The sequence below is a fragment of the Gouania willdenowi genome, chromosome 2, assembly GCF_900634775.1.
Source record: "Gouania willdenowi chromosome 2, fGouWil2.1, whole genome shotgun sequence".
In the NCBI taxonomy this organism is placed as follows: domain Eukaryota; kingdom Metazoa; phylum Chordata; class Actinopteri; order Blenniiformes; family Gobiesocidae; genus Gouania; species Gouania willdenowi.
The window spans coordinates 3,783,749-3,808,967 of NC_041045.1; the positions used below are offsets into that span (position 1 = coordinate 3,783,749).

At 39.1% G+C, this 25,219-nt stretch overlaps 1 protein-coding gene across 1 annotated transcript in view; it reads left to right on the top strand.

The window, feature by feature from the left end:
* LOC114476483 (dedicator of cytokinesis protein 9-like) overlaps nucleotides 1-25,219 on the top strand; it is a 48,586-nt gene that overhangs the window by 2,497 nt on the left and 20,870 nt on the right. Inside the window, 17 exon segments of the mRNA XM_028468052.1 lie at nucleotides 13,090-13,206; nucleotides 16,035-16,124; nucleotides 16,804-16,886; nucleotides 17,378-17,447; nucleotides 18,543-18,638; nucleotides 19,010-19,144; nucleotides 19,244-19,418; nucleotides 19,527-19,582; nucleotides 19,948-20,022; nucleotides 20,107-20,247; nucleotides 21,398-21,721; nucleotides 21,798-21,880; nucleotides 22,483-22,609; nucleotides 23,279-23,354; nucleotides 23,437-23,526; nucleotides 23,529-23,626; nucleotides 24,543-24,608. Of these exon segments, the coding sequence (XP_028323853.1) occupies nucleotides 13,090-13,206; nucleotides 16,035-16,124; nucleotides 16,804-16,886; nucleotides 17,378-17,447; nucleotides 18,543-18,638; nucleotides 19,010-19,144; nucleotides 19,244-19,418; nucleotides 19,527-19,582; nucleotides 19,948-20,022; nucleotides 20,107-20,247; nucleotides 21,398-21,721; nucleotides 21,798-21,880; nucleotides 22,483-22,609; nucleotides 23,279-23,354; nucleotides 23,437-23,526; nucleotides 23,529-23,626; nucleotides 24,543-24,608 (1,902 nt within the window).

Here is a 25,219-nt window from a genome sequence, read left to right on the forward strand (position 1 = left end):
AGCGCTGGGGTATTTCAACCCTCCTCGTGTGGAGTTAAGTGGCTAGTCCAGTTCATGCTTTGGTTTATTTTACCATTTGTTAACTTCACAATGAGTCCGGAGTCTTATTTTAGACTGTGTGCACATGCTGCAGCTGTTTCTTTTGCTCCTTTTGACTGGTAGCTGACATGCTGGCATGGAGTAATGTATATATTTATATATGCTCAGACAGTCACATAACTCTGGACATCCCAGGGTTTCTGTGAGATCAGTGCTATATTTCTGGCAAAAATATCAATTTAGTCCTAGTTCATTGACTGATTTTGCACCATGTCCCAGTTCTTCAAACTAATTTGCTGCACCAAAAAAAAAAAGTCTTGTTCAAGCTTTGATTTAGTATTTTTATCTCAATTAATCTTTGTTTGCTTCTAGTCTTAGGCTGTGTTCGAAATAGCATACTGTGCACTACAAACTCAAGGAGTATATACTGTCTATGATTAGGAGGATCAGGATGATGACCTGAAGTATACTTCCAAGTTTCCCAAGATGCATTTCGAACCCACAATGACAAAAACCTGAAGAACACTGAGGCTAAATATCTCAGCTGAAAGCATTTTAAATGAGAAAGTGACCAAGTAGAACATCAACATGTGTTCATTTGATCCATAAAAGTCGCGGAAACACATTTCATGCTGACATTTCAGAGATTTTTGCCGACCCGCCGTTGTGCTACTGACAAAACCTCCAGGTAACTTCAAAAAGAGCCCTATTTACAAAAGCGTTAAAAAAAAACGAATGGAAGAGAAGCTTTTATTTTGAAAAGGGAATGTTTGACTTTCAGCTTGAAGTTGGTCCCAGGACGATTTTACATTCCCGCTCGCAATGCATCATCTGGCGGTTGAGTATGGGTAGTGTGTGCCCACCGTGCATACTTAGAAAAGGTCCCGATATAGTATATATCTGGGTTTTTTTGTCGCGTACTCAATCGTTTCATACTATCTAAGCACATTAGTATGTGATTTCGAACACAACCATAGTTGACTTTTATTCAGGTGAAAAAAGTAGTCAATAAAAGTTTCTAACCCACCTCATCAAACACTACATAATGGTTTTATTGCAGGTTAGGGAAAGCAGCCCATTATAGTCTTCACTTTGATTGATTGCCTCCTGTAGTCAGTCGTATCCTTTTTGTGTGAGCTACAGATGCCAGATCGGATCGCTGGGTTATATTAAATAATGGATGAGACGATGGTATTTGTCCAAGCTATTTTTAAGCCTGCCCTCTTTCCCCTCTGCACCATGGTGTCACACTGAGCACCCAGGGGACCATCCATTATGAATACCTGCTTATGCAGTAAAATCATCATGATTAAAGAGCTGGAATATTGATTATGGACAGGCTGTAGCTCGTTCAGGTGTGGCTGTAGTAAAAGTTTGAACCGTTCATCCTGTTAATGAAACCTTCTTCCTAGCTTATTGGTTAGCTCAGACCAGAAATAGACTTGTCGACTCCACTCAAGAGGATTTAGAGCATTAAAAAAAACTCTGCAGATTTACAGATGATGTTGCTCTGCTGACCTATATCTGTTCTGTGTTATGATACAGGAGCTGTGATGGAATGCTGTGGCCATAAGGCTTTAATGGTTGAATCATTGGTTTCACCTTTCAGGCAATCAGAAAACAGGATGAGTCGGAAATCCGGGTCCTTCGTAATGACCCAAATGTAAAACATTCATGACAAATAAAGCAAACAGAAGTGCTGTTTTGGCTGCCTGTGGGCTGACTAAATAGTAAACCGTTTCTTATTTGACTGCTTTCATGTTTTTGGGGATCATTTGAGTGCAGCACAAATGGTCAAAAACAGATCTTACTATTCATTTGTTTTGTCAAAAAGGTCAGAACTGAACTAAAAAGCAGATTACTATTGTCAGCAATGATTATGAGCCTAAAAAATGACACACGTTAACACGTTAATGAACAATTTAAACGCATTTGCATCTGAAGAATATAGCCACGTGATGATTGTTTTATTAAACATAATCCAACAAAAAATTCCTGGATTTCCAAGAGTTCTTTAAAGTCTATTACTTTTAAGTGACAAATTCAAACAGGGAAACCTTTCTGGGAAACAACATTCTGATGGACCTAATATCCAATGCAAAGTACTTAGTTTAATCTAATAATATATTTTTTAGCTAATAGCAAGCTATATTAGTTTTAGCAATGACAGGTTTTCTGCACCAAGTGTTCCCTCATAATCTCAATATTTATACATTAAAATTTCTGGTTTTATCTGGTGCTCTGAAATGTTGAGTATTTCTACTATATGCATTGGACCACGACTAGCAAAAATGGAATTTGGACCTAGAACCTTAATCCAACAGGAAGTCTGCAATTTTGCATTCAGTGGGCCAAATTTGGCCCTTTACTCAATTTTTGGCCAAACTCTACAGTCTTTAAAAGCAAACCCCTCCTAAAAGGAGCTTAAATTGAAGACAAACCGGATTTAAAACTGGGATTTTATCCAACGTCTTGTATCTATTTATATCTTTTAATGCTTTAAAATTAACGTTTCTAATCTAATTTGTTTTGTTTTTTTAACATGGAATAAAAGTTGCTTTCTCAATCACGATATAGCCAGCACTGTCTGCAAAAATAGGTCAGTGATCATAAAAATTTCCTCTGACCAAACTGACACAATTACACATCCAGCTCTGTGTATAAAAATAGCACCTTAATGTGGAAAACCTTCTCTCTGTGAGCAGGTTTGGCAGAAATATTCACAGCGTTTCTCGAGGAACTGCAGCCAAACTCTAGTCTGGTTTTCCTCGCTCATGATGTTTCAAATCTGCCAGAATAGCCTGAAGAGAGGCTTCTGAAACTAAAATTAAAATCACGTAACACATAGTCCACATTATTTAAAGTTCCGGATCCAACATTTATTTTAAATCCTTTAGTTTAATCTGTTTTCAGCCTCTTTTGTGCATGTGCAATGACTTTTCTCCTTCTATTAAAGTGTGGGAGCTACATAGTTTGATGCATCATCTGGGTGATTTATTTTCCAGTGAGTCATCTGACACCAGTGTTGTTGCAGTGTCTGGTTCAGTCTTTAGGTGGCAGCAGAGATGTGTATATTTTGACACATGGCATTTCTGTATGTGGAGATAAACATTGTAAAGGTGTAAACAGAGAATAAGAGACTATATCTGTGAATGCTGCACTTTCCCTTTTTGCATTTGACAAAAGTACAAATCAGTCCGACTTGAGTTGATAATCGCTCTAGTTCTAGAGTAATAAAAATACCAATGACATGCACTGGCATGAATGAAACAATGGAAAACTGATCGTCTTACCTCATGGCCTGAAATTCTGTTTTAACCTGTATTTAGTTAGTGAAAGCTTTCATTAAATAGTCTCATACAACACATGGGCTAAAAACGACCCAACAAACCTTGAAATTTGACTCGTGTAAAAACTTTACTTCTTATAATTTAATTTATAGATCTGCTCTTCTCTAGTAACCAAATGTCCAAGTTTCTAGGATTAGGGATCTTCCACAGGACAGCTGAAATGGTAAACATTATGCTTCTTATTAGTTTATTATTTATGGTTATTTTTCAAATAGGAGCAAATTGTGCCATTTTTGGCGTTGTTGGGAAATTTCTTGTCCAGAAACATTATTTGACACATCGCAAAAAAGTAATTGTTAAGTTTATGGTTCACGACATCAAATTTGATGGAAAGAATGACCAAATACAAGAAAATATGACATTTCTGATGAGTAAAAATGACTTTCTGAAAAGATCGCTATATATGCCACTAGTTTACAGAGACTCTGCTACTGTTTTGTGTATTTTTTTAATTTATTTTTACATTTTTGGTTCAATGTTTTTGATCTGCAGTTGCATAATGTGTGAATAGGGTTGAGGTATAGGTTCATTCCGGCACTTGGCAACCTCTCAAGTACCAAAAAAATGACTGAGTTGTGGATTTGGTTTATCTTAACTGTAGTTTTACCCTTCTCATTGCTGTTTATTGTGATTCTCTTTCTGTTTTTATTTTTTTTTATGATTTTTTTTGCTTAATCATTCTTTTAAAACTAGGCGAGTCTGTCAGCGAATGATGAAATATTTACAGCCCCAAGAGACAAGTTGAGAGAAATCTGGGAGCTTGTTTGCATGATGGCTTACATTAGCCTGTGTAATTCATCAGTTTGTTTCTATGGCACGTTATGACTGTTGTGGGTTTATCATAGCCTTTATCACACTTTTTTTTTACCTAGCAATAATGGCTGTGGTCTTGTTTCTTTTTTTTGTGTTTAAATGACCTTAGGATGATGACATCATCTGTAGTAACGTTGGTGTCAGAGGAAAGAAAGGTTTAAGCAGGCGCTGTTGACAAAGCATGTGGAGTCAGAGAAATGACTAAGCTGTGAGAGTAAGGGGAGGGGGAGCGAGGTAGCGATGGAGAGAGAGTGAGAGAGTGCACAGCATCCTCGTCCCTCAGCAGGAGCAGCCAGGAAGGGAAGGAGGCTGAGTCAACGCCGAATGAGCTGCTAAGCATCAGTCAACCACCCTGTCCCTGCAGAGCAGCACACAGGAGGACACCCTCTGCCTTCATCGGCAATGGCTGAGTTTAACGCAAAATAGGAACCCCTCATCTGCTCGAGGGGGATCAGCTGATGCCTAAATACCTCAGGACTCCTTCTACATGTGTGCTGGAAGTGAAGTTTGACAGGTATAGTCTCTAACATGGGTTGCACCACCAGCGTGGTCCTGCTGAAGGGACTGCAATCCATCCTGGAGAGGAACTGTGGCTATATAAAGGGGGCGGTAGAGCTGGGGCCTCTGGAGGTGGATGAAGAAACTCTGAGTCTAAGGGGACCTCAACTGTGGATTCCTACCACCGCTCTGGTAACGCCTGCTTTTAAACATACACTGTGTGGATGACATTATTGCAGAAAATGACAAATCCCTAGACCCAAGTTTCAAAGTTGAGTTCCTCTATTTTTAAAGGTGTTAAAGTTGTGAATTATTTGTTCGAATCAGAATATGACGTGTATAAGCAGGAATCGAGGCTAATAACGCCATAAGATGGTATTGTGTTCCAAAGCTTGAATCTGTGCCCTGCTGCAATATGTACATATTTTTCCAAGTTAGTTCCATTAGCTGCCAAGCTGGATCGCGTTCACGTCAGACATTGAATGTATGATCAATACCAAGGAGATTAGAGTTGGAAAAAATAGTGTCAATGGAAGACATTACTGAATCTGGAGGTGATGTTGTCCCTTATAGCTATTATCAGGCAGGTAGTAAGTCCAGTAACTATATTGTTTTTTAGCCTTTTTTTAATTTCAATTTATTAATATTTATTTCATTTGTTTATTTATTTTTCAATTAAGATTTTTTTTCTTATTGTAGTTAGGATTTTTAAAAAAATTCCAAACAACTTTGTTATGGGCACACTTTCCTGTGTAATAGGGGAGGTCTATCTAACAATGTCTAAAAAAAAGATTGCAGTTATGCTTATTTTCAATTAAACAAGCATTAACAAATGTAAGCTAATTTCTGCTCAATTTTCAATTCAATTCAACTTTATTTGTATAGCAAAATTTACAACAGTCATCTCAATGCGCTTATCAAAATATAAAATTAATAATAAGAAAGAAAAAACCCAACAAGATCCACATGAACAAGCATTTAGTGACAGTGGGAAGAAACAACTTCCTTTTAACAGGAAGAAATCGCCGTTAGAACCAGGTTCAGAGGTGGCAGCCATCTGCCGCATAGACTTTATTCAAGACTTAGTTGGTTTTCTGTATGTGCAGAACGTTTGTTTTGTTTTTCATCCAGTTATTACACGGGAAGTTGCACCAATAATCAGAACGTATTCGCCCCTGTAATAACATGAATTGGTTGATAATGTACTGTATGTTAATTTGTAGCTTTATTTGGTGCTATTATTTTTATATTGATTGATCATAAATGAGTTCATTGACATTCTGAACAAGTTTCTGAATATTTTTATTCTCGTTACTGATTTTGTAATGTTACTACCAGTCTTTATTTCTTGTTGTGGGTTAAAGTTTCTTGTGTATTGCACCCTCTGTGCCTTGATCTGTTTGTCTGTGCTCTCACGGGTGAATCCCATTCCCACGATTACCTTCGCCGCACTATTTAAGGAGTGCTGCTTGCTCACAGTGCGTTTCCTGGGAAATTTCTTTGGCTCTCTGGGATTTGACTCCCTTTGTTACAATGTTTATAACGTTTCACACAGATTTTGTTTAGCAAGAAAATGTGTTTAGTCGTGTTTGCCATGATCATAGAAGTATACAAACTCTCAAATGTATTGATCACCTTTGTGTGTTGTACTTTTCATTCCTTCAGACTATGACTATCATCTATTTTTATTGTTTAATAGGAACATAATGTACTGCCTAATGTCATCGTGTTATATCCCCCAGCTACATTTAGAACTATAGCATCCTTCTCTTTAATGGAGCACAGTAATCTATTACGTATGGAAAAGAGCAGGAGGTATTGAATCAGTGGGAGTGTGTGTACAGATGTATCCACAATTCATGTGTGGAATCAGATCCAGGATATTGCAGGTATTTTCCCTTACACTACCTGTTTAAGAAAAAAAAAAAAAAAATCAGCATTCGTTTTTAATAGATACTGGCCTTGCAACAGATGTGAAGTTTTTCTCCCAGTCAGCGATCTACCATGTGTTCACAAGCATGTGATCGCTGTAAAATGAAAGTTTCGCCACTTTTCTTTCAGGCAACGCCCTCACACGCCTGCTCCCAAACATGACGTCAACAGGCCCTTATGCAACTCTCTGCAGGTTTGCGCGACGCTCTTTAATTGCGTACGTGTGCGTTTGTGTTGGTCTTTCGGGAGCGGGTGTGGAGCGCTCGCGTGTCCTAATTAGTTCAGGCTGTGTCAACCACCTCCTCTTCCTTACTCCAGCCTCTTTGAGAGGCTTTTGAGGCCTGCAAACTCCCATCACACCCGTGCTGTGTCTGGCGTGATACCAGCCGTAGAGGAAGCGGGGACGTGGTGTGTGAGCGTGCACAAAGATGTGGGTGAATGTCGGTGGGATGACCTCAGTGCAGTCAGGGGGCCTGACAAGAGACTGATTATCATGCTGAGCTGGTGACGCTGTCACTGAGGCTTCAGCAGCACAGTAAGCAAATGTCTCATTTTGGCTCTTGATCAAGTGTCGCTTCTATTCATCATTTTTTGGTCCTATATTTAAAGGAAAGTTATTGACCCGCGTTCTAAACCAAAGGTACGTGTACCCCTATGGATACACATAAACACAGGGCTATACACAAAATACAACCTATTTTAAAAATTAGAATAATACAATCATACAATATAACACCTACAGGTATAGTATAGTCTAAATGTCCTGAGGGAACAACAACAAAAACAATGCAAAACAGTGCAATCAAAAGTTAAAATAAAATATAAAAGTTTCAGTGCAAGGACATTTGGTTTAACTTGTCAGCTGTAAGAAAAATTCTTAAAACCAAAGAACACAATGTGCAACAACAATAGATCTATATAAAATAGAACAAGAATTACCACATATGCAAAAAGGCAATGCAATGTTGTGGCTGCGAATACCTTTTCGTTGCATCTAGATAATTGTAAATGTTTTGCATTAATTTATTTGGATATTAGGTTACATTACAGGTCACAGACTTACTAACATTAAACCTGTATTTTAAGTTATAAGTTAGGGTTTCTGACTTTTTCACCTCCCATGCATTCTGTTTTATATATTGTCTTGTTTATATGACGCTCCCATCTTCTCTGTCTGTTTCTATGTATTATTTAATTAAGACAAGACATGTACAGTGATTGTAAAGGGTGTATTTCACGTTTATTATACCTTTTAAAATTATTTTCTTTTTTGGGGGTGCAATTTGGCAGCCGACTGTGTTGCCTGGCGGTAAAGCCTATAGCAGGGGATAAGTGGGAACATTTTTCAAACATTAGATAAGTGAAGGGTTCCTGTTGGGACACTTTTCCTTTAGGCTAATAATACATTTTGTATCAAAAGTTGAAGCCAAAAGGCTAAAACTGCTAGCTACCGTTGCTCTAGAACAGTGATCATACCACACATAGCATTTATGAAATGATTTCCAACATAAGTACATGACTAGCTAGCAGCTACAGTAACTGTAACTACTTGCTGTCACATAACTTATGTTACCATTTTTTCAAAAGGAGTCACTGTTTCTCAGAGTTTGCCCTGAGCTAGCATGCTAATGCTGAATAGCATAAGCATTTCCAGAAAATGGATGTTATTGAATGCTCATTTCTTTAATTCGAGGCACATTCGTGAAAGTTGTTTTTTTCCCTACAATGTCCTCCCCCCCCCCGACTTTTCATTTCAATTGTGGCATTAGCGGAACATTTTGTAATGCTATTGCTAGTTTTTAAACTAGAACACAGCTTTACTCCGAGGTTTGTGTCAACAAAGAGTGAAACACGTGGGTTTTTTAATGGGAAAACAAAACATTTATTCGCCAAATTTAGTTTGTATAGATTCACAAAAATAGAGATCAATATAACGTACCAGCTAGAATTTGTGCTGTCAGGTTGCAGCATAAGAACGTCGTTTATTTAGATTAGTTATTGATTAGGGTTTTGTTGACTCAAAACGGACACAGCATGACATGGAATAAAATCTTTTCCAAAGTAAAGATTTGCATAACTTTCTATCCAACTTTCACCTTCAGTGAAAGTTGGACTCGTCGTCTGTCAAAACACACGCTCCAATAAAAAACAGCTGAACCGAGGCGTCTGTTACTCCAAGATGAAAGTGAAGCGATTGTCCTCAGAGAGCACCGACTGGATGGTGAAACGAGGAGCGACTCCAAGTGATCCTGAAGCAGCAGGAGAGTGTGTGCTGCTTCAGAGAGCGGATGTGGAGAGGAAGTATGTTTTCACAGACCCTGCTGTGTGGGACTGACACGGCGGATACAGTGTTCGGTGTCGTCCAAAGCGGAGCAAAAGTGCACATCCACACAAATCAGCCTCAGATATCCCTGGAGCTCACCGCTATTTTAATTTCTGCCTTTCAGCACAAGTTGGAACCAATTTACAATTCATTCGACTAGCAAAACATATGTCTGTGACTTTTAATGTCAACATCTTGTCACCGTATCATTGCTCGACCTCAATTGTCTCCCGATAAGTTTGACATGTAATAAGCTAAGCTGTAAAGGTGGGATGATATATCTTGTGACAATATATTAAAATGCCACAAGATACATTGTTGAGGTTACATGAGACGGAGTCTATTACACACCAAGTTGATGTGGTTTATTTTATTTTTTGTGTTATAATTGAGTATTTTGTCTTTTTTTCCTTTCCAATAATACTGTATTATATCGTTATCGCAAACCAATTATTGTCTATCGTATCGTGAACTCATTGTATCACCCCCTACCCCTATTTAGAGCTATATTTAACTTGCTGTAACATGATAGTATAAGTGTATTTTACTTGATTCAAGCCAAGTCATTAAAAAAATATGAGCTAGAATGATCTGTTTGCCAATCAGACAAATGACTTCAGCTGCTAATTGCCCACTAACTTGACTTGTTACCTGGAATTTTCACTCTATAAAAACAACATATATATATATATATTTTTTTATAGCTTATTTTGTTAAGAAAAACGCTTGTTTTAGGAGTTAATGCTTTCTCTACGTCTCAGAACAGTGTGAAAAGAACAGTTAGATGGATTTCTGAGTGCGTCCTAACCCAGACCTTCCCCTAAACAAGCCACACTACAGACTCACTCACACATGCTGTCCTTTATAGGAGAGAAAGACCAAAGTTGAATTATAATTATCGAGATTTATATCATAAATTGGCATTTTGAGAAATAATATCGAGAGTTTTGGTCCATATGACCCAGCCCTAGTTTCATGTTTGGATGGGTGTGTAATTGCTTTATTTAAAAGGACTTTACTTGGAAGAATAGGTTATTCCAGATTTGTTATACATAGTTATGCCTGTAAGTAAGTGTGAAAGATGCCTCAGCACGTTTTTGTTTGCATATCAGGTTCATGTTGGGGACTCCCCTGTTTGTTTATGGGGTCATAAAAAGGCCTTAAGCAGTGCTGTCAAGCCTCACATGTTGATTTCTTTCTTTCGGCTTAAAATCATTCCTGTATTCGATTACCATGCAAACTATTCCTCCTCATCTGCTTTCTATTAGAATCATCCATACAATAGGCAGGTGGGGCCGACCCAAGACGACAGAATCTCTGGGCTTCCTTCCAACTTTTTAATGGGGGAGTGGTTGATTTACCCTCCCCTCTCATGCACCCAAATTGCATACTGTACGTCCAAAAACACACACACACACACATGCAGTGTTTCACAGCTGTGGGGGTGGGAGGGACCCATCTGATGAGAGACAGAGCAGAGCAGAGAAGAGAGAGAGGGAGGAATCGAACCCAAGAAGCTCCCACAACTCTTCTCACTGACTGGGGAAAGAGTTGTGCCATGCAGTATCACATCTGGAAGTAAGACCACCACTGGATCAGGAGCGAGCAGCATGCAGGGCCGTGCGGGGAAGATCCCCAAAAGGGAGATGGTCATAGAGTCACCCCAGCAGTACAAAAGCCTGGCTGAGATTGAAGCAAAGGTGGAGGCGGGGTCACAGGTGGCAGCGGTGAGTTTGAGTTTCTCCTCTCACTTCCAATCTGGCTTCTGCAATTTCCGGCGAAAATAATCTGATTGTTTAAGGAAAGCTTTTATCTGCTCTGCTTTGAAGATTTCTCTTTGAAGAGATTGGACGGAAATGGGAAATAGCAGCTCAAGGGTGCACCTCTCCTGGGAGTTGAATGTTGATCTTTTTTTAGGAAATGGAGGACTTGTGGTTGTAACTCTTCATTTACCTCAGCGGTTCTACAAACTTAGTTTTCACATTCAAGAATAGGACTTTGTTTTCTTTGTGCTTTAATCCAAAGTTGTTTATGAAATTCTGTCTTTTGGGAAAATGTATAATAAATGAAAAATCAGACCAACTTTTAATCCATTGGACACCACTGGGGTGAATTACATCACTATTACTGGTGAGATGAATCAGAATATAAATCTCTAAATAAAGATCTCTGTTTGATTGGCTTTGGTGTGTTATGTGTTCTTTGGATTGAGACCAGGAGGGAAATGATCTGAAACCAATGGACACCCATAGCTCGGTTAAAACCACAAAACCAGACAAAGCTTAGGTGTGTCCAGATTGATTAGTTATGACTGATGCAATCATCATCAGAATGGATGTCCTTATTGTTGATATGTGCTCATTGTGAGGTCAATGTTGCATGGGTGACTCACACTGTAAAATAAATTGTGGCTGATATACTTAGTCAACATCATGGTTTGGGTGACAGTAATATTTATTTATTTTTTTTTCTTCAAACTTTCAAGGTCTACAAAAAATATTTATTCTTAAAATCAACGAAGGCCACATTTTTCTAAAGGCTTAAGTTGTTTTTCAAGGATGAATCCTTATAGCGTACTCAATATTTTTATTGTTTGCTGGACATGTTAGATTCTATTTATTTCTCTTGGAAAGTCATGGCCTTTAGAGGATAAAGTCATTGCTTTGCCCCCCTTACTATCTTATTAGTAAAGGGGTAAATGTGGAATTTCTCTTGTCCTATCTATCGGCTTTAGACGCACATGCATTTAAACAGATGTTTTTATAAATATCTAATAGTTTTGCATTTGCACCAGTGTCAGACCCAAAAATGTTACTAGATTCAACATGTTTCTTTTTCTTTGGATAAGCAAGATACCTCATCATAACTCAAAAGTAGGTTTTTGAAAGTATATATTGCTTTTATTACACGTAGGTGGCAGAGACCCCCCTAAACATGAAAGGGGATTTTAGTTTTAAATTACACCTATAATTATTACGATACAGGCCCAGGTATAACCTAATGTATTGTCGATGCATTGTCTTCTGTGGTCAACCCCTTCTTGTCCTTACAGTATTCAGTCAGTGATTTTTGGCTCCTCCCTGTATGTGCTTTATTTTGGACTTTGATGTTTTTTGTTTCTAAATCAGTTTTTGCTTTGATTTCACTGATTACCTTTAGTTTGTACTTGTTTTGAATTAGTATGTTTTACGCTATGATTTAAACTTTTATTTTTTTCTCTCCATTAAATTGACTTGATTTTAAAACTACAATTAATACCTCCTCCTATTATTTCTATTACAATAATCAAAATGTGTTTTTTTCTTATATCTTGGTAATTAAACATCTTTACTTATTGCATAATATACCATGTAGAAATGCATATAAGTTAGTAAATAAGTTGGTATAAATACCAATTTTCTTGGAATAATATCCTTCCCAAATACAACCTCCTTCCTTCCTCCACCAATGATACACACTATTTGTTTAGGCCTCACTTTTATTTTGGATGAACTGTTAGCTGTAGTACTGTGGGGGGAAAAAATCCTCAATATAAACTGGTGCTTTCAAAAGAAAAACCAAAAGTCTTGGACAGTCAGTCCCTTTAATGTTGGTGAAGAAATCAAAGCCTTGTGTCTTTATTTAAAAATGTTGATAAGCTAACACAGACACACATGGTTCACATGTGAAGATATCTATTTTTTTTTACACTAAATTAATCCCATGGAGGTTTTCTTAGGAATGTTACAGCTGACGTCTGCCGGGGGAAGAAGTTCAGATCTCTGGGGAATAGATTCTGCTGTCTAACTTAACACTAGTCCCCAGTGGTCAGAACCTGTTTATAATGTCACACGCATGTTCACAGTGGCTGTGTATCTCCCTGCAGTGGCTACTTCCATGCATACTCAAGAAAAACCTTAGATTCCAATGAGCTCATGACACCGTGGCTGGCACTCACTGCCTCTCGCTCCCCCATCCTTCCCTTCAATCATCCGGCATCATTATAGCATCTCTGTTTTAGTTCATTCTGTGACAAGACAATGGCAATTTGTTGTCCAGACAGTGTGAATGACACTCATTTCCTTCTGTAACTAATCTCTGCAGCTCTTATAGCAGACAAAGAGAAGCTCGACTAACACTGACATGTTTGTCCAGGTGAAGCCGAAGATCATCGAGCCTTTGGATTATGAAATTGTGGTCGTCCAGAGGAAGACACAGATCGTCAGTGATGTTCTGCGTGACATGCTGCAGTTCCCCACGGACGACATCCAGGTAAAAGAAACTATAAACAAAGTTTAAAAAAAAAAAAGGTTGTCTAATCTTGCATTATGTTATTGGTACTTGCGATCATCTTGGATCACTCGTAAGAAGAGGATAACACAATCTAATTCTAATCTATTAGCAGTAGAAACTAGATGTTTTCAATGGTAATGCTATTTTGTGTTAGCCGTTTCTGTGCTTGTGATTCATCCGAGCAGATTTATTTTCAGGAAAGTTCCTTCTTGAGTCTGATGCAAGGGATAGAGCAGTGGGGCTTGTGTAAAATCACTGATCTATACAATATGGGAAGAAAATTGCTGTTAAAATTGTGTTTCTTATTAAAGTGTATGGAATTTTTGCAACGAGTCCCACGGATCGGCGTCTTGGTTTAAGGCAGTTCAAAGTCTGTATAAACATTACATCACTGTAGCATGAAGATGGATCCCAGCAGGATTTGCTCCATTGTTGGAAATGGTCTTAAAAACAATTATGGAGAGGGTGACTCGGGCTATAATGTTGGATTGAAGTGGAAACCAAACTTTCCCTGGATTTTAGGAAATTCTAGAGTAGACACATTGAAACAAATTTCTTGGATTTTGTGTAAAACCAATTTCGCATCCATCCGCCAATTTTAGCTTCGTTTAAAATCCTTTTAACGTCACTTCATTAAAAGTCTGAATGATTAAAAACTACTTGAAAAACAACAATTGTGTATAATAGTTCATGAGAATAATAACAGTGTGAAGTAGGAATTCTACAACCACCAATCTGCCTCCAGACTGTTTCTCCATTAGTTTATGTTGGCCGTCTACAGTGCAAAGCTATTAGTAGCTGCCCAGACCTGTGTGTGCACATGTGTGTGTATGGTGAGAGAGAGCCTGGCTCGGCCCAGTCTGTCCATCTGTATGGGCGGCCATATGTTTCACATCACGGGCTCAGCAGTTAGAGAAAGGGGGAAACCGGACAGACATAAGGGAGTAGCATACGCACGTGTTGCACAGATACGCACACAGATGTAGAAATAACAGTGATGAGATAACTAAAGGTCTTGCATTTCCATGCAGATAAGCCTGTCAGTATTTCATTGTCCGTTCTTCATCGCACTGGTTTTCCCTTAGTGGTACATTCTGTGGTAACGTGCTCCCTTGACCCAGTGATAAAAGCACTGGTTTAAAGGCTGTGACAGGAATGCATTTAATTGCCAGCGAGCAGTCCTTGTTCACAGCATTTTGACTGCGATGCCCTGTGGTTAATTACAAGGGCAGTGTGTGTGTCGAGCGGTTTCTTCTCAATGACCTGGCGGAAACCTATAGTGTAGTAAAAGACTAAAGTGTACAGTTTGACACATGAGAGCCTTGAAGCAGCTGCAGTTTCATTTATTTCATCAGCAAATGTCAAACTAGTGCCTTCGTAAGACTTTTTTGTATCTGGAAAATATTCGAATTAAAGAAACTGCACAGCTTGTGAAGCCATTGTCTGAATGATGGATATTTTCCACCTTATTATTTGACCCATTTGAAGCTTAGGCAGCGAAGATGAATCCAAACCCGTTTTTTAATCATTTATTGTATTTTTTTTAACGAATATAAGACTTTCTTTCTTTAATGAGGCTAGAAGCTCAAATATTCATTGACAGGGTTGGAGTTAAGGACCAAACTAGGTCATTGTGACATTGTTTCCTTTACTCATCTTTCAGGCTTGAGTAGAAAAGCAGTGCTGTACGCTAAGTGGTAGCAATGGTTGCCACAGCATGGATGAACTGGGATGGTTTGCCTACTAGCTGACAGGGTTTATGCCTTAAGGCGCCCTTTGCTCCTCAGCTATGAATCCTGGCTCTGCTTTCAAAAGCCCGAGCCATCTAATAATGCTGCCAGTCAGGGGATTTGGGGCGATAGTAATTCCAGGCCAGAGCAACCTCTGTAGTACTGGCCATTCTTTTATCTCTGCAGCCCATTTTGTTTTCTTTCATCTTTCTTTGAAATCCAAAAAAAAAAAAGGCTAAATATAGAGCCTGACTCTTCATGGCTAAGGCATGCGCACTGTTTTTAGGATTTATTCCCAAACCTAGGAAATATTTTCTGCGGTATTTGTTTGTCTGTTTGCAGGATTACGTCAAAAGTACATTACAGATTTTGACCAAATTATAACCAAATATACACCTTTTACAATGGTAGATTTTAGTAAACTAAATTCTGATTCTGGATCAGTTTCAAAAATTGTAAAATCCCTATTTCTCATTATTGGCAAAATTTCAAAAATTCATACCTCAGTTCATAATTGACTGATCTTTATGAAATTTGACTCTGGTTGGTTCCTGAGTTTCACACAGATCAGGTTCTATTGCAATTTTTTTGGAAAATTGGGTTTCTAATAAATTTTGACCTACTGTATCATTATTAATGGCGATAGACATCTATTACAGGTCTTTAAAGTGTGAATAATCATGGCACCATGATCAGGATTGCTGATCCAGATAAGTGCCGATTTCTGGCAAAGAAGAGATTTGGCACTTGGTAGAGGTTTTTACCATGTTCTAAATATTTCAACCCAATGGATTAATTGTAAATACATAGATAAGGATTGACAGAACATATACTGAAAGCTTTCCAGAACTTTAAACCTTTTCTCTCTTAGTATGTTTACAGTAGTTTTATTATCCTGCGGTCCTTAACTGCTTGCCTTGATCTCTGACTTTCCTTTGGAAGGCAGTACAGAGAGAAGCATCCCGTTGGGATCAATGAAGTGGAATCCAATCCCAAGAAGTAGTAGTGAAACAGCATCAGCTGAACGGATGCACAGTACCAGTTTTTTTTTCATCTGTTCCCTGTATCCACCCTCAGATCTCCACTTTGCAGCGCCAGGGCCGTACGCTGTTCTCCACTGTGCCAGAGAGTGCAGAGAAAGAAGCTCACAGTCTGTTCGTTCAAGAGGTAAACATACCTGGACATGAGCCATACCTTGACTGCATCAAACCCACACAGATCAAACCAATGAGAATTGTTTATGGTGTGTTGGCAAAGGGGATCTGATTTGATTTCAGTCTGGACAAATGCTCACAAACACTTTAGGAAAACTTGTGCTTCCAATATGTTGCTCTTCTTCCCCTTTAAGTCAACTTTTACCTCCACCTTCATGTTTCCTGACAGAGGGGCCACAGATGGATGGAGTTCACGACCCACGTCATGTTGTTTTAGAGGGGCTGTGCTCCGCCTAGAGCTAAGGGTGCGGCTCAACAGAGTCGGTTAGGTGATAGTCCTCTGTGGGTGCGGCCAGCGATTACATCAGAAGCACATCTGGAGCAGCTGTAATGTTCTCTGTCGGGATTCTTTGTTTTGTTTTTGTCGTGACCCCTTGACTGTGAACATGTGTTTTTTCCCCTGGACTCCCAGAGCTGATAAAGACACATTCCAGACAGTACATGAGAGCAGTGGCTGATAAATATCAATGACTGTTCTTATTAATCAGCTTCCTGTGCTTTTAATTGGTTGATTATTATTAAGCTGTACTTCAAATATTCAACTTAGCGTTTTAATCACTGCAACTCTTCCAAGGTCTCTGATTAGTTGTTCCTCCATCAACCTCACTCCCACCATCACACTCTCTCCTCAGTGCATCAAAACCTACAAGTCCGACTGGCACGTGGTCAACTACAAGTATGAGGAGTACTCTGGAGATTTCCGCCAGCTCCCAAAGTGAGTGGTCTCCATCTTTGTGTCTGAACAGGCGTCCACACACAGGTCAGAGACATATTTACCCAGCAGCTTCCAGTCTTCACAGAACACTCAAATGCATGTGGTTCTTCACATACGCCTTTGTTTCGAGTCAGTGAGTCTGTCAGGACACTCCAAACACGGAAGTCAGATGGTTTAAGAGCTTCCATTAAAACAATAGAAGACTTCCCATGTTTTTCCACCAAGAGCACGTAAAAGACTATTCTGGGACTGTTGTTGGCTTCTGTTATTAACAGAAATCCTACAATGCCTTGTGTCCTTGGAGAAGCCACATGTTGTGGATCTTGTTGAGAACTTTTAAATGAAATCTGCTTCGACATTGTTTAGTTTGTTTCCTAGAACAAGCCAGAGACAAATGTCAAACTGTCTCTCATGGTATTTAATTGTAATGAGATGGTAAGAAATGACAAGAATGTCACCGACTCTTTACCGTCTTCTCCCTGTCCCCTCAGTAAAGTAGTGCGTCCTGAGAAACTGGCCCCTCACCTGTTCGAGGTGGATGAAGATGTGGAAAAAGACGAGGTAATAAACAAATACATTAGATTTATATTTACTTTCTAGTCTTCTTCTTCTTTCTTGTTATTGGTGTGTTGCAACCAGCTTAAATAGCTGCATATCACCACCTACTGTATTGGGGTGTGGACACTCTATTCCCTCCTTTCTAGTTGTAGTTATCAGTCATTTACAGTGTGACTGCCGCTACTCTTCTTTTTTTGTATTGGTCATGGGTTGGTAAAATACTGCGGTTTTTTGCAATTGTCATAATGTCATAAAACCTTTTTTCCCAATGTCATATTTACTGAGAAATACCACAAAATGCTGTGCAAGTTAGTGTAACAACATATGAAAATGAAGCGTATGGAATAGATGACTGTTTTGCATTGTCAGTAGTTTTGCAGTGATACACAACAAGCAGGTTGGAGTTTCACTGATGTTAAAGAGAAAACTTGTGTTCGTTCTAACTAACAACTCACTTCTAGGTCTGTGAGGCACCAGTTCATTTATGACATTCAACATTGAAGGCATTGATTTTGGGCTTTACATTTTTACTTCTGACCACAATATGTTAGTGTGATTCAGGATAGACCGAGTGTTACTCAATGAAGAACTTTTTGGAGGTTTTAGCATCTTAGCCTAACAGCAGGAGTTTTTCTCCAGTCTTACACTGCTCTGGGTCACTGAATGGACAAGTCGTCATGGTCATTCTAACCTACACAGGTTCTCATTGGTCAAAAGCTAAGGAATGTTACTGTGATAAGTCGACCTCTGGTCTTAGCCCTCACTGTAGCCAACATCTTTCATAATTTCTGATATCCTCAGAACACATCTTTTTTTGATAATTACCTCTTTTTTCTTGGAGGTCACTGACCTCCAGTGGATGTAATGTCCTGCCTGAATACCACTGAGATGACGTTTGTGTTGAGCTTAATTAAAAACACTTTCTTCATACAGTCAGCAGCACTGTCCTCTCCTCTCTTTTTGGGTGGGGTCAGCATTTTCTTCACCTCATAGCTTACAGAGTAAATAAAGAGTTTAACATACTCTACACTTTAGTCAATAGTGGAGAAAGAAATGTAGATGAAGTGAAGATTTGAGCATTTTGTGTTTTCCCTCCAGGACACAGCCTCTCTAGGATCTCAGAAGGGTGGAGTATCCAAACATGGCTGGCTGTACAAAGGGAATATGAACAGCGCAATCAGTGTCACGATGCGGGTTAGTTATAACCCCTCTCATACGGTCTATTTTCATGGATTTTGCTTAGTCCTACTAATAATTACTACTTGTATCCTTCTGAACATGATTGATATTATATTTTGTAGAATGGAATGCTCGAAGGCCTCTTGGTAGTACTTGCCAACAGTTTGGCAATAGTCTATTTTCCACCTTGGCAATCTTTGGGCTGAAGAATGACAAACATTGTCAATCCTCAAACATACGAATTGCAACTAAAGTCTTCAATTGTAAATGCTAATTTCAACTATGTTAAAGTTTGAGAATATTTTCTTTTAAGAGCAGGAAAATCCATATAGTCATTGTGTGTAATTACGTCTTCTATTGTCCAATGCCTGCTATTCCTACTACAGTCCTTCAAGAGGCGGTACTTTCATTTGGCTCAGCTGGGCGATGGATCCTACAACCTCAACTTCTACAAAGACGAGAACACCGCCAAGGAGCCAAAAGGAACCATCTTCCTGGACTCATGCATGGGGGTTGTTCAGGTAGAGAATCAGTCTCGATACGGGCCTAGAAAACCTAAGCAAACAAAGCTTTTGTAACCCGAGCAACCCAGACAATGACGTGTGGTTGTGTCCTCTCAGAACAGCAAAGTGCGACGCTTTGCCTTTGAGCTGAAAATGCAGGATAAGAGCACCTTCCTGCTGGCTGCAGACAGCGAGGGGGAGATGGAGGAGTGGATAAGCACCCTCAACAAAATCCTTCACAGCACCTTCGAGCAGGCCATGCAGGAGAAGAGGAATGGAGATCTGCACGATGGTCTGTTTTCTAGCTTTGTTCTCCACCGGCACTTGATGCATCATTGTTCTCCCTCCAGACAGACAGACAGACTTCTGCTAATAGATGTCCTCCTGATCTCTCCAACAGATGAGGAACATGGAAAGGCCGAAAACTCTACTGGAGCTTTTCACGACACCTTTCAGGTACATTTATGACATTATCTGCACAAATTATTATGCACACTGCCTTGGGATCAAACTTTTCATCATGTTTTATTTTTGTATTTATTTTTTTGTGGGAAGGCTCCGTCAATGTTCCTTCAGCTGGAATGTTGCTGCATGTGGAGTAGTCAAGCAGCTGGGATCATTTTATAGGTCACAAAGTGTAGACACCAATGAAAGCTACAGATTTCAATAGTCTTTTGCCTTTTAAATTGAAAAGTTCTGTCATTCCAAATGACGTTGAAAAAAAGAAGTTGAAGGCAAAAGAAATAGCTGGTACGTCTCTACCCTGAAACAACTTGGAGTTGTTTTGTGTCTTTTTTTTTCCCTTTTTTTTTTTTGCACAGACAGCACGAGACATTGAATCCAAAACAAGGAGTGAAGCCCGACTCAAACTCTTCACTCTGGACCCTGACACACAGGTGGGCAAGGGAAAGTTGCTTTGTACAAAATATGTCAGGATTTTTATTTTAACTTTTTTTTTACACGTGCTGCTATTTTCACAGAAGCTGGACTTCACCGGCATCGAACCAGACGTGCGGCAGTTTGAGGAGAAGTTTGGGAAAAGAGTGCTGGTCAGCTGTAACGACCTGTCCTTCAACCTGCAGGGCTGCGTCGCAGAGAACGAAGAGGGGCCCACGACCAATGTAGGTTTGAGAACACACTTTGGAGTGGATTCACTAAGATTTGCAATAAAAGGTGGTAAACCACTTGCATCCCTAAATCTTTTTGTAGCAGCTTCCTTACCTGCTGCGAGGAATTCAGCAGTAATTTGAGACTTCCCTTTTTAAAGGAGCATTTAGAGCGTCTTATTTTGAAGGTGGTGGGTGAAGGAGAGTTGAATGCGTGGAAGCAAAAAAAAATCATTTGAAGCAGCAGAATTGGAGGTGTTGGTATTAGAAGCAAATAAACACATGATTGAATTACAGCAAAGACATGTTGGTGTTACCAGGAAAAACTCAGTCTTGAAGGAAATCAGTGAGAGTGTTAATGCTGTGGGGAAAACTAGGAGAAGATGACAGGATATGAAGCACAGAATAAAGGAAAAAAGTTGCTTTCAATAAATCATCAGCTAAAATCAGAATTTTAATTGGTAAAAAGGACATTAATGTTGCTTAATAATTTGGTTTTATCACAGAAATATATGGCGATGTGTAATCCAGAGAAAAAAGAAAAATGTGCTATGTGTATTTAATTGTACAGCATGACAACATACCTTTCCTATAGGGAAAAAATACAGATAAATAGCCTCAAAATTTTATAAGATGGCCTCAAGTTTCTAACATGCACAGTCCCTGGGGTTTGTACCCCTTATCGCCGTGGGAAGTGACGTTTGCACACGTTTTAATACCCGAAAATCTTTAGTAAATCCGCCCCTTTGAGTATGGCCTCCTGTTGATGACATGGACACATTTTAAATCACCCCAGAAGATCACAGACAGTTCAGATGGCAAACTCGACCATCACTTCTGGCAGTTCTGGCATAAATAATAACAGGTAACTAGCCTGAGCTTCCTATCATGTAACAGAGCGGTTGGAGGCTGGTTTCCTGTCATCAATCTTTGAGTTCTCGTACTTCGACCATCAGCTCTAAGCCACACACACACAGACACACACACACACACGCGTGCACTCACACAGACAGCTTTGTGTAATAGAAGTGCTTCATGGAAAGACAGAATGGAAGGATAATTTGTTGACGGTACATTTAGTCGGGATGGAAAGTGATCCCTGCAATCAAAGGAAAAGTTTCTCTCTATTGATCTTTGCAGCATGTTTTTTTCTCTATCACTAAAGGTGGAGCCTTTCTATGTGGTCCTATCGCTCTTTGACGTCCAGAACGGCAGAAAAATCTCCGCTGACTTCCACGTGGATCTCAACCACCCTTTAGTCCGACAAATGACACCCAGTATCAGCAGTAGAACTGAGTGTCACATTAACGGTAGCTTCAGGCCAGGTAAAGGACTCCCCGAGGGGGCTCTCCATTACCTTCGACGCGGCATATTCTCCGTCACTTGCCCCCATCCAGATATCTTCCTGGTGGCTAGAATAGAGAAGGTCCTACAGGGAGGGATCACCCATTGCACTGAGCCTTACATGAAGAGCTCAGACTCAGCCAAGGTAAGAACATCAGCCAAAGGATGTTGGTGCACATCTGGTTTTATACTTATGATAAAAACAACCGCCTGTGATGTAGATTGCTCAAAAGGTGCTGAAGAATGCAAAGACAGCTTGCAGTAGACTGGGACAGTACAGGATGCCATTTGCCTGGGCCGCAAGGTACGAAGACCATCAATATCTTTACTCTAAAATGCAAATTGTACTCTTTATTTCAAAACCAAATGTATATTAAAATACTGAATAAAGAAGAAAATTAGATTGCTTATGACTTTTTTTCTGTGGGAAATTGGAAACCAGTGTTTCTTTCAATTGGTGGAATGCCATTATAGCAAAGCTACTGGGGATGATAAATAACGTTTTTTTTTTTTTTTTTTTTTTTAAAAATTGTACTTGTTTTATCCAAAAGTTGTTCTTATCCACTACTGATGCAGTTGTGACCACCAAAACACTGCCAAAATTACATTTCTGCTGTTTTCACGGATCTAAAGTCAGGGGATGTAAATTCTGTGGCTTGAATACAGCTGAAATTTAATATCTAACAAACATGACGTTAAGTGAATCTCTAGACCCCTAAAAACTATAGGAAAGCTTGATGGAATGAGTAAAAGTAAATGTAGGATTTTGTGGGTAAAGTGTGACTTTCTAGCTCTCAGATACAAAGTAATTCCAAGTTAAGATGTAGCATTAAACCTGAATATGATCTCTGTCTGTGTGATTGTGTCTCTGCTGAACTCACAGGTATTTCTCTGTTTGATTCTCAGATCTGTGTTTAAAGATGCATCAGGAACTTTGGACAAAGCGGCTCGTTTCTCACCTCTTTACCGACAGGACAGCAGCAAACTGTCCGACGAGGACATGTTCAAACTGCTCACTGACTTCAGAAAGTAGGCTTCTTTCTTCTTCTTCTTCTTCTTCTCTTCTTCTCTTCTTCTTCTTCTTCTTCTCTTCTCTTCTTCTTCTTCTTCTTTCTTCTTCTTCTTCTTCTTCTTCTTCTTCTCTTCTCTTCTCTCTTCTTCTTCTTCTTCTTCTCTTCTTCTTCTCTCTTCTTCTTTCTTCTTCTTCTTCTTCTTCTTCTTCTTCTCTTCTTCTTCTTCGTCTCTCTCTTCTTCTCGTTTCTTCTTCTTTCTTCTTCTCTTCTTCTTCTTCTCTTCTTCTCTTCTTCTTCTTCTGTCTTCTTCTTCTTCTTCTTCTTCTTCTTCTTCTTTCTTCTTTCTTTTTTCTTCTTCTTCTTTCTTTCTTCTTCTTCTTCTTCTTCTTCTTCTCTTTCTTCTTCTCTTTCTTCTTCTTCTTTCTTCTTCTTGTCTCTCTTCTTCTTCCTTCTTCTTCTTCTTTCTTCTTCGTCTCCTTCTTCGTCTCCTTCTTCGTCTGCCTTCTTCTCCTTCTCCTTCTCCTTTTAGTCCTTCTTTTTAGTCCTTCTCTCCTTTTTAGTCCTTCTTATACTAATTCTTTTACTTCTTTCTACTACTCTTTCTTTACTTCTTCTACTACTCTTTCTTTACTCTTCTTCTACTCCTTCTTCTGCTAATTCTTCTTCTTCATTTCTGGTTCCACAACCAGACAGAGAAAATGCCAAACCCCCGTCCTCCTGGGAACTTAGATGTAACCATCGACAGCGTAGCCCCCGATGTTACCAGTAAAGCTTACTCATTTACTTCTAATCGTTGATTTCCATCCATCAAACTTCACCTCTGACCCACTCCTTTTCATCCTCGCAGACTGCGTCACATCCTCCTACATCCCAGTGCGGGGCTTTGAGGAGAATGGGCCGGGCAGCGCTCTGCTGGAGGTGGAGGAGTTTGTGCCCGTAGAGCGCTAATGCTCCAACCATTCACCGGCTATGAAAAACCCTACCTCTACATCTATCCCAAACTCCTCAAGTACGACGGGCAGAAGTCCTTTGCTAAGGTATCTGTAGAGAGGCTGGTGTGAGCAAAGAAGGAGAACTTTATTATGAGCAAATTAAATGTCAAAAATCTAAATTTATTGATAAAAACGACTAAAATATTCCCATTAAACCTACATAAAGCACATATTGAGCAGACATTTTGCACCCACCAATGATAATAATAATGTTTTTTTAACTTAGTTTTTTTTTTTTTAATTAATTTCAGCCAACACAGTACAGTAAAAAGATTTCCTACTACATAACTATTTTTGTATTTGCAAACTTCAGGTTAAAAAAACCCCCCAAAAACAACAATTGGGCAGACACACAAGATATTAAAGCATAAAATATAACAAAATAATACATATTAAAATAATATTTTATTATATATAATGAACCCCTTCATCATCAATCAATTACCGATGTGCACACATATGCACCCATACAAATGCATGTGTAACACCTGCATTTAGTACAAGCTTTCTATTCATGACGCGTATCTGGCTCATGTTGCGGCCAACTTCACGTCATTAAATCCTCAGCGAGGCACAACCAACCCTTCCATCATAAGCTTTTTTCCTGTATGGTTACATAATACAGTAGTATTTTCTGACCCAAACTGCTTTTATTTGACAGGTTTTGCTAAAAAAAAAAAGCTCCATAGTTTTTTTTTTTCCATTGAAGAGCAGCAGCAGTCATCGGATAATGAGGATTCCTTCCTGCTCTCGCTGCTTCCTTACAGGAAACCAGACTACAATCCATCATTGTCTATTCCCATGCGCCTGTTTTATTTAGATAGGAGCTATCTGATACATTGCTTTTGCTCTATTAAAAACTAATGGGCTTCCTAAACACACTAAGAGCTTTCAAATCTGTGGTCGTAATAAAAAGTTCCTACGTTTCCATCATGCCGTTTTAATGTTTTCTTCTGTCCAGGCCAGAAATATCGCCGTATGCATTGAATTCAAGGACTCTGATGAAGATGACGCCCAGTCCTTAAAGGTAACAGCTACATAGCAGGGGAACACTGTCCCAACCCCTTTGGGTTTGAAGTAAATTGTTTTAATATCCATATTTCACATTTATTTAACGCAATTTTCAATTATTATTATTTTCCCCCACCCAATAAATCAATAAATTACTTGTTAAAACCTGAACTATATCCTGTATTTACTTTATAAAGATCTTTATAGAGACTTGAATGATTTTGATATAGGTTTTCATGTAAGACCCCTAGGTTGGCTTTTTGAACTAGCCGTTTCTGGCTATAATGTGGACTGTAACCTTTTGTTAACTAGATAATCATAAAAAAAAAAATATTTGTTTACTGTGTTTCTTGACCCCTGCTGAACCCCAGGGATTTGATTCAATCGAACCCAGGTTAAGAAATTTTAAAGGTCTCGGTCTTGTCTCGGACTCGGGATGCCCGGAATCGGGATTTTCCCTCAAGACCGTCGGAGACCCGCACGAATTCCTGCTATTTTTTAACTTTTTTATGATGTGATAATAACAAAGAGAAGAACGGGATAAAACAATCCTTTATTCATTCTTTAATCCACCCCGTACAACCTTCCTTAATGTGACTGAGTGACGTGTGTGACACACTCACACAC